Raw genomic sequence first — 16,155 nt, 5'->3', positions numbered from 1 at the left:
GGGGGAAGAATGGATGCAAGGGGCCATAGCGGGGGTCCCGTGAGGGCCACAAAGACAGAAATCCTCAAGTAGACACAAGTTGAATGTACTCCCATTTATTTTGTTGAGACTGAATACACATTTTTCATGTGTCCAAACTTATTAGTGGACATAAAAGATCTGGGGAAAAAAATGAGAGTGATGCCCTATTGTGGATTATTTAAATGTTACAGAGGCTTCTTTCTGTTTTTCTCACATTATAAGGTCAAAGGAATGCCATATTCCAACAAAAGAAGGTTTTAGAAGGTGACATACTTTTGCCAAAATTATACCACGTAACAGTGGACAATTAATGGCTTTATTGGTAGACAGTACTTGAGAAGACTGGCTCATTCTGGGGTGAATATAAAACTTGGATCTCATATGCAAAGGTGATTTCAAATGGTTTAAAAGTACTGCTCAGTATTTAGCAGCCAGTGCAGCCCAGAATCAACCAAGGACAACCAATGTCTCATCACACAGAAGAGAAGCCAGCCAACGTGCATACCGGGCTGTGCTGGCCGGACTTCAGCCCTAGTTAGTGGCCTAAATGTGAAAGGACAAACTGACAAGCTAACAGCAGAAAATGTAAACCATCTAAACTACTTTTAAGTAAGAAAACAAAAAGCAACAAAGGATATGACAAAACAGTCCATGCATCTACGTTAAAATTGAGAATTTCCGTTCGGCGGAGGGCACCCCTAAATAACCAAACATGAGTGCCGTGCTGAGAGCTGTTCGCAACCCTCAGGGCCGGGCACAGAAAGGGATCCCCAAAGGCTGCTGGGTGTATGAAGAAATCCCCCCAATTACTGGTGATCAGATGAAGGGACAATAAAACCCGGCCCCACTTTCTATCCAACAGACTGGCAAAAATGAGAAAGCAGGGCAGCAACAAGTGCTGGTGAGGATAAGGAGAAATGGGCCCCCCCCAACCCCAAGCAGGAGGCTCAATGACCAATCGAAAGAAAAAATTGGTAGAACCATAGGAAGTTAACCAGTCTGACCCGTCATCCCATCCCGGGTACCAATGCCGGAGTCACTTCCATGAAAGCACGGAAGGGGAGCCACGGAAGATGTCCATCGTGGCCTTGTTCACGGGCCAGGAGCTGGAGGCACCCAGCTGTCCAGCACTTAGTGAACGCGTGGGACACAGCTGGGGCCCGCCGAGGAATACCGCAGAGCGGTCCCAGCCTCGAATCGCACGGAGAAGCGACAACACATGTTGAGGGAGAGAACAGCCCAAGGTCTGCAGCACAGTAATACCACATGTCGCAAAAGTATATTCCCACACACAACAGTGCATCTGACAAGGATACATTCATGTTCAGAGACGTGTAATCCACACGGTAAAACGGGCGCTCAGAATGGCAGGAAGAAAACAGGGAAGAGAAAGCCGTAAGACCGGAGAAGGCTTTTGTGGACTAGCATCCTGAGATCCAAACAAAAAAGCTCGGATGTGTTCGATTATGCCTTAAACAACGTGTGTGCATCAGGAAGGTTGGCTCTAAAGGGTGCTGGGGCGAGGAAGACACGCAAGACTGAGAATCCACTCCGTCCTACAAAAGGGTAACCCACCGTCTGCCCTGCTCAAGTGAGGGTGTGTGTGAGCTGGCTCGTTCTTGGAACCACACCCACGTGTGTGCCTTGAGCAAACTGCATCTGATACCCGCCCCCGCCTAGGGCCAGTGCTGGTCTTACCCACGGCAGAAATCCCAGGCCTGGAATCCACACCCACCCCCCCATGTATTTCCACTCGCTCTAAATAGGAGCGGTTTCATACAACAGACACTTCAAGGAAGGAAAGGCAGGGGGTGAGGGTTACCGTCTCTGTGTCCCCGGGGGGCTGCAAACGCAGCATACCACGTGGATGGAGCCACAGTCCACCCAGGGCGGCAACAACCACCACACAACTAACCAGGAAACTAACAGCTTGAAACCAGGGTCAACGAGATGGGGGGTCAAAGGTCACTGCTCGACTTTGCATCAGCTTAAGGATAAGTCCAGATAGGGCCAAAAGGGGCAGCTGTTCTCCCCAAGTCCGGGCTGGGCCTCCAAACAGGGAGGGGGAGTTTCAGCTCCAGACCTCGATGAGGTCCCCGGATTCCATGCCCAGATCAGCAGGCAGCTCCTTGCCTGAAAGCTTTGTCCCATCAAAGAAGAAGGAGAGCTTGTGGCCTGAGAGTCCCATGGCCTCCTCATAGCGGGACATGAGGGTCTTGAGAGGAGAATCCTGGACAGAGAAGAAAAAACTGAAGGTAAGAATTTGAAGGGCGGCGGGGAGGGTGGGCGCCTGGCTGGCTCAGTCAGAAGAGCGTGCAACTCTTGATCTCGGGGTTGTGAGTTTAAGCCCCATACTGGGTGTAGAGATTACTTAAAAACTAACTTTTTTTTTTTTTTTAAGATTTTTACTTATTTATTTGACAGAGGGAGACAAAGTGAGAGAGGGAACACAAGCAGGGGGAGTGGGAGAGGGAGAAGCAGGGTTCCTGCTGAGCAGGGAGCCCAATGCAGGGCTCGATCCCAGGACTCTGGGATCGTGACCTGAGCCGAAGGCAGACGCTCAACCGACTGAGCCACCCAGGCGCCCTAAAAACAAATCTTAAGGGGCGCTTGGATGGGTCAGTCGGTTAAGTGTCCGACTCTTGGGTTTCGGGTCAGGTCACGATCTCAGGCATGAAGTCTGCTTGTCCCTGTCCCTCTATCCTTCCTGCCCCTCTCTTTCTCAAATAAATAAATAAAATCTTTAAAAAAGATTTTTTTTAAATACAATAAAATCTTATTTAAAAAATAAGAATTTGAAAGGAAGGGCTGAGAATTTGTAGAGATGGACAGAGCGCTCGGGACAGAGAGGACAAGAAAACACAAGTACAGTCAGAGCCCACGATGGGAGGGCGAGTGGACAAAGAAGCCAGCACAGCCGGGCTCCTCTCTAGGGGACTGGGCCACAGCCCAAGGCTCGGGATGTAGGCTCTGGGTCAGGCAGGTTCTGCAAGCCCCCAGTTCCTCACGTCCCAATGCAGGCATCTGTCACCGTGATGCAGACAGCCCAGACCCTAGAGTGGAGTGAGGATGACCTGAGCTGGAGGCCAGGCTCTCCCACTCAACTGATGCTCGACCTTGGGCAAGTGTTACGGATCCTTTGTAGTCCCAAGCGCCCTGGTGAGTGCGAGTGGGACCTTATTTGGAAATAGGGCCTTTTTAGATGTAATCGGGTTAAGAGGAGGGCACACACTCGATGAGGGTGGGTCCCCATGACTGGTGTCCTTGCAAGAAGACGCACACGCAGAAACACACAGGGACGACCCCATGTGGCCACAGAGGCCGAGACCAGGGTGATGCAGCGGCGGGCCACGGAGAGTGCCACGGACTGGTGGCCACCCCTAGAAGCCAGGAAGGATTCCACCCGGGGTCTCAGAGGGAGTATGGCCCTGCTGACCCCTCGGTTTCCAACTCTAGGTCTCCAGGCCTGGGAGGGAATACATTTGTTTCAAGCCAGCCGGTTTGTGGCATTTGGTTACAGCAAGCCTGAGGAGACAAAGACTGCAAATTACCCCCCTTCTCTAGACCCGCATCCCTATTAGTTAAATGAGGGTAACAAGAGCGATTTCCATCTAACTTGGCTGGGAAACTTGCCAAGCCCCTGACTATGAATTCTCTCTAGCACGGGCACTGTCACTTAGAAGCTTGGTGCCGTTACTCTGACGGGTTTCACTGTCACAAGGGGCCTTTCCATGGGGCACCTGGGTGACTCAGTCGTTAAGCGGCTGCCTTCGGCTCAGGTCATGATCCCGGGGTCCTGGGATCGAGCCCCGCATCGGGCTCCCTGCTTAGCTGGAATTCCGCCTGCTTCTCCCTCTCCCACTCCCCCTGCTTGTGTTCCCTCTCTCGCTGTGTCTCTGTCAAATAAATAAATAAAATCTTTAAAAACAAAAAAACAAGGGGCCTTTCCATTTTACCCAGGAGGAGGAGTCAGGAGACTAGAGCAGAGGTTCCCGGCCCAAAGGGGAGGGAAGTTGAATGATGGGCTTCTGCCACTCTCTAGAATGGGCGGGAACCTGAACCACTCAGGACCAGAAGGAAGCCCCCCTCGGTTAACTGACGGGAGAGACAGGATGGCAGAGTAAAGGGTGAGGGGCATGGATGGCCACGCCTCCCACTCAACTCACCGGAGACAGCGAGACTTCCAGCGTCTGGTGTTTCTCCTTTCCCTGCACCCGCAGCTGGAGCAGATGGGACATCTCCGAGGCCTCGGGCGAACTTGCTAGCACCACGCAGTCTGTGAGAAGGAAGATCGGGAAGCTGGGCCTAAGCAGGGCCTGAAGCCCAGCCAACCTCTGGGCCTTTCCCTTTATCCCCTCCCTGTGCCAAAGGCCTCATCAAGGCTCCACCTCCCTGCCTTCCCCTCACCGATGATGTCGGCCACTCCGAGCTTTAGGGTCCTGGGAGTGGCGGTAGGGGACAGCTCTGTCTCTCCAAAGAGCAACAGGATCCTGCTTGGGGACACCCCAAGATGGGTGGCCATGTGGTCCACCACACGCTGTAGGGGCTCCGACTGAAGAGGGGACAAGAAGCAAAAGAGGCCACCTCCTGACGTGCCCCGTCCCACCCACCACCTCCTGAGCTCCTCAGCCATGAGTTCCATAGATTTATCCCTGGCGAAGTACAGAATAAAGTCATGTCAATATGGAGTTCAGGGCAGTAACACAAAGAACTGAAGCAGCCGTGGATCAGGAGGGAAAAGGGCAATGGTGGGGACTGCAGCAAAGTGGACTTGTGCCCCCCGAGACAGGCCAGCTGTCCCCGGCTCTCGAGGATGGGTGCAGCTTTGTCTCCCTATGTAAGAGAAGCCAGGCATCTGGTCCTTCTTAGGAAATCACTCATTGCAAGGGTTGGCAACGAGCCCCTATGTTTTAAAAGCATTCTACAGGGGCGCCTGGCTGGCTCAGTCAGTTAGGCCTCTGCCTTCGGCTCGGGTCATGATCCCGGGGTTCTGGGATCGAGCTCAGCAGGGAGTCGGCTTCTCCCTCTGCCCCTCCCCTGGCTCGTGTGTGTGCGTGTGCTCTCTCTCCCTCTCTCTCACAAATAAATAAATTAAATCCTTTTTAGAAAATAAATAAATGAAAGCATTCTACATCTACAGGGTGAAAGAAGGAAGATGGCACTTGCTAAAGCCATGGGCTGTGTGTTTGCAACGTCTGGCTCAGTGACTTCCCTGACGCGGCTCAACAAATGGTCATTTCTGTTATCACTCTTGTTTTGGCATCGGGCTCATCCCTCCAAAAATGGTCCTTTTCACCAGGAAGCTGGGGGAGCTCCGAATGCCTGAGTGACACGTGTGTGTGGAACACCGTCAAAGCACGCACTCGTGGGAAGCACAGGGTCTGAGGGAAGGAAGGAAGGAGAGAGGGGGCTACCAAGCCAAGCCTCTCAGGATGCTTACGTGGAGCGCTGAAGGGTGGTGGGTGGGCAGTTTGCCGGAGGAGGGAGAGTGAGGAAAAGACCATCGGCACAGAGGAAAGAGCGAACCCAAGGCTCAGGGGGCCTGGAGGAGCACCGGCAGGATGGGCAAAGCGGGACACCATGCCTTCTGCCCACACATCATGCTTGCTCCACAGGCAGCTCTGGGGACCCTTCTCCCACCGGCCCCTCAGGCACTTGCCATTCTGACGGGCAGTCTGACCACATCAGCCCGGCACCGGATTTTCAGCGGGAAGAGTCGGGGGCTCTCTGGAAGGGTGGGGCCCTCCACCAGGACAACCTCATCCTCTTGGTTCTGGTGATCCTGGCCCTGGCGCTGCTTGGGACTCAGGCAGGAACGGAGATCTTGGAGGCGCTTGCTCACCTCCCTGGGGTGCAGAAAGGACTCTGGGTCAGGCAGGGTGGGGCACCCGCTAAACTGCCCTTCTCTACCCCAGCGAGCTCCCCGCCCTTGGCACCTTAACTTCTGGAGTGCCCGAGTATGCTTTCTGCTTTTGGTCCTTGACAAAGGTGAGGGCAAAGGAGAGGTATCTTGAAACCTGCAAAGAGAAGAGAGGGCTGGGATGGAGGAAGGGGAGGGGACTCCAGTCCCACACCTCTCCTCCTGACCAAGAGGGGGAGCTGGATAATCAAGAGGGAGCACCCCCAGCGACAGGGGGAGGAAAAGTCAGGGAAAATCTGAGTCATCATTTTTATACTTACAGGACCCAAATATTAGTGAGGAAAACGCCTAACATTCATTCATTCGTTTGTTTGTTCGTTCGTTGGTTCATTTACTTATTTTAAATGCCCAACATTTAAAGTAAGTCACTTCCCAGGTGGATATCTGATAACATCCAACGGACACTAAGTACGTACTATATGCCAAGTGTTAACTCTTTCTTTTTTTTTAAAGATTTTATTTATTTATTTGACAGAGGGAGACACAGCAAGAGAGGGAATACAAGCAGGGGGAGTGGGAGAGGGAGAAGCAGGCTTCCTGCTGAGCAGGGAGCCCGATGCGGGGCTCGATCCCAGGACCCGGAATCATGACCCGAGCCGAAGGCAGACGCTTAATGACTGAGCCACCCAGGCGCCCCATTTTTTTTTTTTAAAGATTTTATTTATTTATTTGAGAGAGAGAGAATGAGAGACAGAGAGCATGAGAGGGAGGAGGGTCAGAGGGAGAAGCAGACTCCCCGCCCAGCAGGGAGCCCGATGCGGGACTCGATCCCGGGACTCCAGGATCATGACCTGAGCCGAAGGCAGTCGCCCAACCAACTGACCCACCCAGGCGCCCCAAGTGTTAACTCTTAATCTACTCAAAAATTTTGACACAGGTGGCATCACTATCCCCATTTTCCAGAAAAGGGAAGTGAACCACAGAGACAGTTAAAGAGATGGCTAGCTGGATTTGAAGCAAGAGGGCCATCTCCACAGCCACACCCGGTCAGACACAGAGATGAGACGTTCCACTCCCTGAAGGGCCCACTTCTCCTCCCAGGAACTTTATTCTGAGCCTGAGCCTGGAGACTCCCTCCACTCCCTCCATCCCTTCTCCTTACCCTTTCAGGAGCCACCCGAGGATCCTGCCCACCTCAGCCTACCCCTCCGGCTCCCTTTCTGCTCCGGGGGCCCCAGTGCCCCGGCCTCACTCACAGAAACACGTCCTTTGTCTTCTCTTCTGCATCCTTACTCCTCAGCTTCTTCTTCCAGGGAGAATCTGGACACGGGGCATCCTCGGTATGGGGACTGCTAGAATCTGCCATATCTGCCTCTGGGGACAGAGGAAGAAAAGTGAAAGAGGTCAGGTAAGGGAGGGCAGCAAGAGATCAAGCAGAGGCATGTCAGGGGCTTCACAAGGTCCCGAGAAAGGAGGAAACTGAGGAGCCCCAAAACGCGCACACGTGCACACACACACAACCACGCAATAATGCTGGGGAAGTGCTGGAAGTCATAGGGAAATGCCTGCTGCAGAGAAAAGGATGAGCTGGGGTCTGCCAGAACAGGAGTGTCTGGGCCCCGTGCTAAGGCACGAGCCAGCATGGTGAGTGTGGACAGTCACAAAGTGGCCCGCTTCAACTAAGTTATGATTAACTTAATCTCTCCTCACTTTTTTGATCAGCTGCATCCCACAAAAAAATACACATAACCTAGGAAATATGTATTTACCTAATACACGTGTACTCCTTATTACACATGTATGTACCATTACGTATGTGATAAAACATACTTCAAAGCAAATGTTGGCAAAGGATTTTTTTTTTAAATGTTCCTCTTGGGGGGCCTGGGCGGCTCAGCCAGTTAAGCATCTGCCTTCGGCTCAGGTCATGATCCCAGGGTCCTGCGATCAAGCCCCACATTGGGCTCCCTGGTCAGTGAGGAGTCTGCTTCTCCCTCCCACTCTGTGTACTCTCTCTCTCTCTCTCTCAAATAAATAAATAAATCTTAAAGAAAAAAAAAAGGTTTCTCTTATTTCCTTCCTGTACTCGACTGGATGGGCAGAGAGAGACTAGGGAGCATGGGGTAGGAGGTAGCGTGGCGCAGGGAGGGAACGAAGTAAAGAGATAAGTACGAGCCCTCTTAGCCCGTATTTCTCAAATTTCATCCATGTGAGCATCACTATCACATCTTGCCACCCATACCTCTGTAATATTTAATATCTTTCTTTAGATCACTCACTGTAACTAAAATTTCTTATAACAGGAAACTAGAGATTTATTCTAGAATATAGAGGCTCTTTTCCATTTGTTTGCCACCAACAAAGGATCATCATTAATCATAAAAATAAATACTGCAGAAACAAAGCAATGATAATAAATCCTAGATCAGCGGCTCTTGACCAGAGGCAATTTCGCCTCCCAAGGGACATGCGGCAATGTCTCAGGACAATTTCTGTTGTCACAGTGAGGAGGGGAAGGGGTTAGAGTGTGTGATACTGGCCTCTGGTGGGTATGGGTCAGAATGCTGCTGAACGTCCCACAATGCACAGGACAGCTGCACACAAAGAATTACTCAGTCCAAATGTCAGTAGTGCTGAGGCTGAGAAACCCTGTCCTCGATAAACGTGGCAGTTGCTACAGACCCAAGATTCTGCCTTTCTGACAAGCTCCCGGGAGATGCCCAGCACTACTGGGCCTACATCTGGAGCAGCAAGGGCAGAGGTACCTTTTCACTTGTATGCTCCAGGTACTGTCCTAAACCGTATATGTGGCCCAAGAGAAGGCTCTCTATGTATTCTCTTTAATTAACTCTCACCAAAATCCTTTGACATAGGTCCACAGTTATCCCCATTTTCCCGATGACAAAACTGAAGCACTGAGAGATGAACCTGCCCAAGGTCACACAGCTAGCTACTAAAGGGTAGAGCTGAGATTCAAACCCAGGCCAGCTGGTTCCTAAATCAGCTCTTGATTGGCCTACCACACTTGCTCATGGTGTAGAAGTCTCGGTCCAAGGGCTGCATTTGCCCACTGGAGCAATTCCTTATTAAACCTGATTCCTACTCACTGCCTTTGGGTGGTTTGCAAAAACCACATCACTGGGGGAGGACCAAGGCTGGCAGCCCTGATAAGACTCAAAGAACACCATGCTGGCTCCAGAATGTTCCCAAGGAACTTGTTGCAGATGTATCAAGATGTTACAGATTCTCAACAGTTCCTCCTCCCGGGCCCCCAGGATTACAGAATCAGAATCTCTGGAGATGGCCTAGAAATCTGTAGATTAGCACACTCTTGTGCCTATCAGGTGGGGGGGAAGGGTGGTTTGGAAGCATTTCCTATGCCTCCTGATTAACGCTCCATCTCAATTCAGGACTGGAGCATTTTTCTGGCTAGGATGCAGGCGTCACCTCTCCCAGGCCCTTCCCCTGAGCTTCAGGGAAAAACGGACCACAGGGATGTAAACTCCAGGAAGCTTCCTCAGAGAGGCCAGCACTAGGCACCTCTCCCTGGAAGCCCGCCCCTACCTTCCTCAGCCTCTGGGGGACAGAGTTTCAGGAGGGACTGGTGATCCGGGATGAGATGAAGGCTGCTTTTCACCTGTAAAGACAAAAGTGAATCAATCCCAAGTCCTCCTTCCACTGAAAGGGAAAACAAGATGACTCTTCCCTTCCTCCAACTCCCAAGTCCAAGCCCTCTCTGCGGGAGTTAGGAGCCCAGCTTCCCCAAGATCCAAAACTGGAGTCTACTTACTACTACACCCCCTTTCCCCAAGGCATTCTGAGGATGCAAGTTTAGTTCTATTACCCTCTTACTAGGCTGCTAGCCACCCTGCTATCTCGGAATCCTGGGAAATCCCAGATCCCTAGCTCACCCTACCACCTGGAGTCCCCTGTCTTCTCTGAACTTCCACGACCCCAGCTTCCTGGATCCTTAGCAATGGGCCCCAACCTCAAAACCCAACACGCCCCAAATCCCAGTCCCAGGTCCTGCCAGCCCCTCTCTGAAGCATCAGGGATCCCGGCCCCTAAGCCTCTCTCTGCTCCCGACACTCCAGCTCCCCGGAATCCCGAACTCCCAACATACTCCAAACCTCTTCACCTCTCCAATCTTCAGAAACCCTGTATCTCTCTGCCCCAATCCCTGCTTCCATTTGGTCCCCCAAGACCAACCCCAGAAGCCTAACTTCCAGCAGTCCCCAAACCCAGCCCTTCTGCGCTAGTCCTCCCGGGGACCGGGCTGCACCTTCCCGGAGTACACCGGAACAACCGGTGCCTCCCCCGGATCCAGCAGCAGCCGCCGCCGCCGCCTGACCGGGGCCCGCGGGGCTCCGGCAGGCGGTGCGTCCGCTCCTTCGCTGTCACTATCGCTGTCGCCCCGGGGGGCGGCCGGCACTGGGGGCTCCGGGAGAGGGTCCTCGACCGAGTCCGCGGCGCCGCGCGCCGTTGCGACCTCCAGGATATCCTCATCGCTGTCGCTGACCAAGTCCACAAACTCCGAGTCCAGGGTGCGATGCGCTGGAGACCGCGGGACGCGAGGACGCCGGCCCCGGCCGCCCCGGGCCCCGCGAGCTCCGAGGCCGACACCGCCGCCCCGAGGCCGGCGGCCCCGTTTCCTCACCGGCTCCGCCATAGCGTACACCCGCCGACCACAGTCCCCCGCCTCTAGACGCCTCGCCCGGCCCCCTCCAGCGACTTCCGCCCGTCATTGGGTTAACCGTCTGCTAGTCAACACCTCTCCCCGCCCTCACCCTCTGGATCCTCCTCCCAGCCTTTTCATTGGTCGGCTCTCCCGCCCATCAAGTGTCCACCACTGAAACCAAAGCGCCAAAGATTCCAACCAGCCTCGGCGCAGTCAGCCTGGGTTTCGATTCGTTCCAGCTCATCCATTGGCCGGCTGCCTCCTTCCTGACCAGCCCATTCCAGGCCCTCCAATTAGAGATCGGGGTTCCCCGTTGGTGGGGGAACGGGGCATCCTGGGAATTGTAGTCCTTAAGGCCTCAGACTAAAGGTGGAGGAGGGCGGCCTCCCCAATTGCTTTTATTTTATTTATTTATCTACTATCATTTTTTAAAAAGTAATTTCTACACCCAAATTGGGGCTCAAACCCGCAACCCTGAGTCCAAGAGTCACCGGCCCTACCGACTCAGCCAGCCGGGCGCCCCTCAGAATTTCTTTTAGAAACTGCGGAATTAGGAGCCCCTGGGTGGCTCAGTGCCTTGGGCCTCTGCGTCGAGACCTCAGCTCAGGTCTTGGTCTTGGGGTCTTGATCTCGGGGTGGTGGGTTCCGGGCGGTGGGCTCCACAGTGGAGGCTACTTAAAAACAAACAAGCAAACAAAACGAAAAAAACCACCGTGGAATTAGACCTTAGCCCTCTGGGGTATCCTCGTTATTGTTCACCGTAACCGGGTTGTGGGCTTAGTAATTCCACTCATCGCCACCCCAAGCGCACGCCCCTCCTCATGTGCAGAATCCACACGGAACACACCCCAGCCCAGCACCTCAACCCCACTCAACTCTGAAAAACCTCCCACATCACACATACCCTCCCCCGCACCCAACGCCTACTGACCAGCTTCACGCGCAATGTCCTCACAACCCGCGCCTACGCGACACCCACCCGCAGCCCACACCTAAGCACAACACGCCTCGCAAACAACACCTGGACGGGCAAATCCAGATGAAAACTAAGAGGCTTAATTCTCCCGGTTGAAAAGAAGGCGTGTGACTTCCCCCCTCCCTGCTTTTGTTTCAGAATTTCTTTCTTGGTCCTTTTCAAATGTATGTAAATCTCTACCGTGGTTAAGTCGGCCTCTAGGAATTCTCATAACTCAGGGACTCCTGGAGCTGGAAATCATCTTTTTGAAATGCAAACATCTGCGGACGTAGCTCCGAATCTCCCCCGTTCAGGGAAGAATAACAGCCTAACTTCGGTGGGGGTCTCGCTGCTAGACACTGAACCACCTCTGGTCATGAATTAGTGAGAAGCTTGTTTCTCCCCTGGATAAAAGCCAATGGCCATGATAAAGTTAGGGTGAACTATACGGGACAAACGGTGTTGCTAAATCCTCTTACAGGAGGCGTACTTATTGTTTATCTTGGAAACAAGATATGGGTTTTGAAATTTTATCTTGTAAACAGGATAAGGGGTTGTACCTGCTTGGCTACCTGTAGAATTCCTTGTGTGAAACTGAAGGGAAAAAAACGTATTCAGAATGAAGTTGGGGGACACCTGGCTGGCTCCGTGGGTAGAGCATGCGACTCTTGATTTCAGTGTCCTGAGTTCGAGCTCCACGTTGGACGTAGAGCTTGATGTGGGGCCACGAGTGGGCGGTCAAGGAAGAATTCTTGAGATGTTTTCAGTGCAAAACGGTGCTTTTATTGTAGCGCAGGGACAAGACCTGGGGGCAGAAAGAGCGGCACCTTTGCTGTATGAAGCTGGTGGTTATATGCTTAGTGTTCAAAGGGGGAGGGGATGTGCAGGGAATATTAAATCATCAATGTCTTCAAAAAAATTTTTTTAAGACTTTATTTAGTTATTTTAGAGAGGGGAGGAGAGCACGAGGGGCGGGGGTGGTGAGGGGGGAGGGACAGAATCTCAAGCTGACTCCTCACTGAGCACAGAGCCCCACTCGGAACCCACACAGGGCTCAATCCCAGGACCCTGAAATCACGACTCAAGGGGTAATCAAGAGTCAGGCACTCAACCAACTGAGCCACCCAGGTGCCCCTCTTCTTCGATTTTCTACTTGTAAAACTACCTTCACAAGATTTCTCTGGTGCTTATCATTCAGTTCGATATTAACTATTGGTGACACGTACAGACAATCATGAGACCCTTTAAGAATGTAGCAGCCAAAAAAAAAAAAAAAAAAAAAGGATGTAGCAGCCAGCATGTATTTGATCCTTGTTGGAACTACACAGGCTTTAGATCAGCCTTCTGGGCTAAAGACGAACATTTCTCTGCTTCTATCCCTCATCAGAGCTTACTTAAAAAAACAAAAACAAAAAAAAGTTGGGAGCCCAGAGTGGGGAGCTCTCATGTCCTATCACTCCTTGCAGCCCTTTCCAGAACCAACAAGAAACAGCTTATAAAAAAAGAGAGAGAGAGAAAGACTTAGCTTGTACTTGCAAGAGGAAAAAGTCTACCCAGTAGAAGGAGATTTCCCCTTCACCCAGCAACAGCCCAGCCAAAGTGAGGCCATCACAGCTCAGCCAATGAGAAGCCACTATGCTTGGGACTCCCAGTTCACTCCAATGGACAACCCCTCCCAAATCCCCCCCTCCCCCTTTTCCACTATAAAAGAACAGTTCCTCTCCAGCTTTTCCTATGATTTTGTCAGAGCTTGCACTCCCGGCTAACGTTTCTCTGCTATTCCTGAATAAACCCATTTTTGCTGGAAAAATAACTGACAGTATTTTTTTTTTTTTTTTTTAGAGAGAAAGAGTGTGTGCACAAGTGAGCAGGAAGGGAGGGGCAGAGAAAGGGAGAGAAAGAGAATCTTAAGCAGGCTCCACGCCCAGTGCAGAACCCAAAGTGGGCCGATCTCAGGACCCGGCACCACATGAGCCAAAAGCAAGAGTCGGACGTTCAATCAAAAGCCACCCAGGCACCCCATGACAGTATTACTCTTCAGGTTAATGCCTGTAATGTGCATCACAGTCTGGTTTAATGCTTTCAATATTAAAAACTGTTTTTGTGGGGACGCCTGGGTGGCTCAGTCGGTTAAGCGTCTGCTTTCAGCTCAGGTCATGATCCCAGGGTGCTGGGATCGAGTCCTGATTTGGGATCCTTGCTCAGCGGGGAGTCTGCTTCTCCCTCTCCCTCTGCCTGCTGCTTCCCCTGCTTGTGCTCTCACACTCTCTCTCTCTCTCTGGCAAATAAATAAATAAAATCTCCCCCCCAAAAAATTGTTTTTGTGTCTCTGCTACCTCGGTGGAGGTTTTCAGTGTTGGAAGAAGATTTTGTTTTTTCTTTACATTTCCCAACACACCCACCAACCACACTGAAACTACATATCCTCCGCACATCTACCTTATTTGCAACTCCTCATCATGCACCCCAACGCGGCACAGGCACGCTCCTTCAACACCTCACACCTCCCACATCACCTCCAACTTATGACCCCTGACACCTCACCCCACGCGTCCCACACCACACTTTGCACACAACACGCACACAGCATACACCCAAGTACCACTGCCTCTCACACACGTGATGTTCACATAACCTGTACTTCATACATCCATCTAGTGCAGCCTCCTGATCACCACGCACATTCCAGTCCATCCCCCTCCTCCTGACTGATATCCCCGACATACACACCCTGACTCGTCAGCCCACACCTCACATCCTCCTTGCAGACGGAGCCCAGCCCAACTGAAGGTGCACAACTCCAGCAGGTGGTGCTGTTTACCAGGGGACAAAGGCACCCCAGGCTCTGGTAGAGGGGACTCCAAGGACCTCCCAGTCCCAGGAAACCTTCAGCCACTCTTTGTCGCCAGGCTGAGAGCAGAGAGACTGCACCAAAAACCCTTCTCCCAGCCTTGGACCCCATCTGGAGGCCACTGCCAACTACGGAGGCAGGGGGTGGCCCCAAGGACCTGGGATTTCCCTCAAGCCTCCTTCTTCTCCAACTTTGCTCAAGAGGAAGAAGTGGTCCAGCCCCTGCCAAAAAATCAGGTCATGTGGATGAGGAGAAGCTTTGGAGTGTGACTTCCTCCTGGACAAGTCTCTGCGCTGGAGAGATCATCCAAATGATCTTGATGCCCCCTGGCTCCTGGCACACAGCAGGCCCTTAGTAAATGCCAAATCAAAATACTGGCTACTCTTTGAGTGCTCACTATGGTAATGTCATGAGCTTTACATCCCATTTAAGACTCATTAAGGGAGGGGCAGCTGGGTGGCTCAGGCGGTTGAGCCTCTGCCTTCGGTTCAGGTCATGGTCCTGGAGTCCCGGAATCGAGCCCCGCATCGAGCCCCGCATCGGGCTCCCTGCTTGGCGGGGAGCCTGCTTCTCCCTCTGCCCTTCACCCACTCGTGCTCTCTCACTCTTGCTCTCTCAAAAAAAAAAAAAAAAAGACTCATTAAGGGAGATATAATTATTATCCCTATTTTACAGATGTTTGTCTGCAGCACAGAGAGCTTGAGGCACACAGCTCAAGGGGAGCTTGAGGGGAGCTGGGATTCAAACCAAGACAGTCTGATCCCAGAGCACTGGGCTGGAACTGCCACACCTCTGCTTCTGAACTCCCCCCCTCCCAGACCTCCCCGGGGTGGGGGGGCTAGGAGGGGCTCCATCCTCTGCACTCTGCCTCTCAGGGCTTTCCAAGTTGGTCCTTCCCTCCTTCCCCACTCATTTCTGGAGCTCCTGATCTCTGCCACCACCTGGCTTGGCACCAGGGGCACAGAGAAGACGCCGACATGGATTCACGCCCAAGAAGGCAGGATGTTTTCACCCAGAGTCACATGCTCAGATGTTTCAGGCCCAGGCAGGAAAGCTAAATGGAATAAAGCAGGTGGATGAAGGGTAATAGGGAATGGCGGGGACTGTGGCAATAGGAAAAGCTTATTTTGGCCGAAGGGTAAGGTGGGAGTTTGAATGCTGAGCTAGATCTGCATTTCTTTTTTTTTTTTTAATATTTTATTTATTTGACAGAGAGAGACACAGCGAGAGAGGGAACACAAGCAGGGGGGAGTGGGAGAGGGAGAAGCAGGCTTCCCGCAGAGCAGGGAGCCCGATGCAGGGCTCGATCCCAGGACCCAGGGATCATGACCTGAGCCGAAGGCAGACACTTAACGACTGACCCACCCAGGCACCCTAGATCTGGATTTCTTACTAATTTGTTTTTCTTTGCCACAGGGACTTGGTCCAAAATGGAAGCCCAAGGTAATGCTGGAGGTTCGTATCCCACCTCCCAAACTCCAAACATACTCTACGCAAAATTTAGTAAGTATTGCTTTTTTTTTAAGATTTTTTTTAAAGATTTTATTTATGGGGTGCCTGGGTGGATCAGCTGGTTAAGCATCTGCCTTCTGGGGGTGCCTGGGTAGCTCAGTCAGTTAAGCGTCTGCCTTCGGCTCAGGTCATGATCTCAGGGTCCTGGAATTGAGCCCCACATCAGGCTCCCTGCTCAGTGGGGAGCCTGCTTCTCCTTCTCCCTCTGCCTGCCGCTCCCCCTGCTTGTGCTCTCTCTCTCTCTCTGTGTCAAATAAATAAATAAAATCTTAAAAAAA

The 16,155-nt window shown here is 52.2% G+C and overlaps 1 protein-coding gene across 1 annotated transcript; it reads right to left on the bottom strand.

The window, feature by feature from the left end:
- Positions 1–79: 79 nt before the first annotated feature.
- NFATC2IP (nuclear factor of activated T cells 2 interacting protein) lies at positions 80–10,583 on the bottom strand. The gene is made up of 8 exons (XM_081819787.1): positions 10,164–10,583; positions 9,446–9,518; positions 7,138–7,255; positions 5,958–6,038; positions 5,681–5,867; positions 4,429–4,573; positions 4,188–4,297; positions 80–2,251 (listed from the first exon to the last, which is right to left on the bottom strand). The coding sequence occupies exons 1-8, from the start codon at positions 10,548–10,550 to the stop codon at positions 2,093–2,095; spliced, it is 1,260 nt and encodes a 419-aa protein (XP_081675913.1). The 5' UTR covers positions 10,551–10,583; the 3' UTR covers positions 80–2,092.
- Between the last annotated feature and the right edge of the window lie 5,572 nt (positions 10,584–16,155).

The sequence above is a fragment of the Leptonychotes weddellii genome, chromosome 5 (genome assembly GCF_054177405.1).
Source record: "Leptonychotes weddellii isolate Sample4059 chromosome 5, ASM5417740v2, whole genome shotgun sequence".
NCBI lineage: Eukaryota > Metazoa > Chordata > Mammalia > Carnivora > Phocidae > Leptonychotes > Leptonychotes weddellii.
The sequence above is the reverse complement of the archived record's forward strand: the minus strand, read 5'-3'. Positions and strand labels throughout refer to the sequence as shown.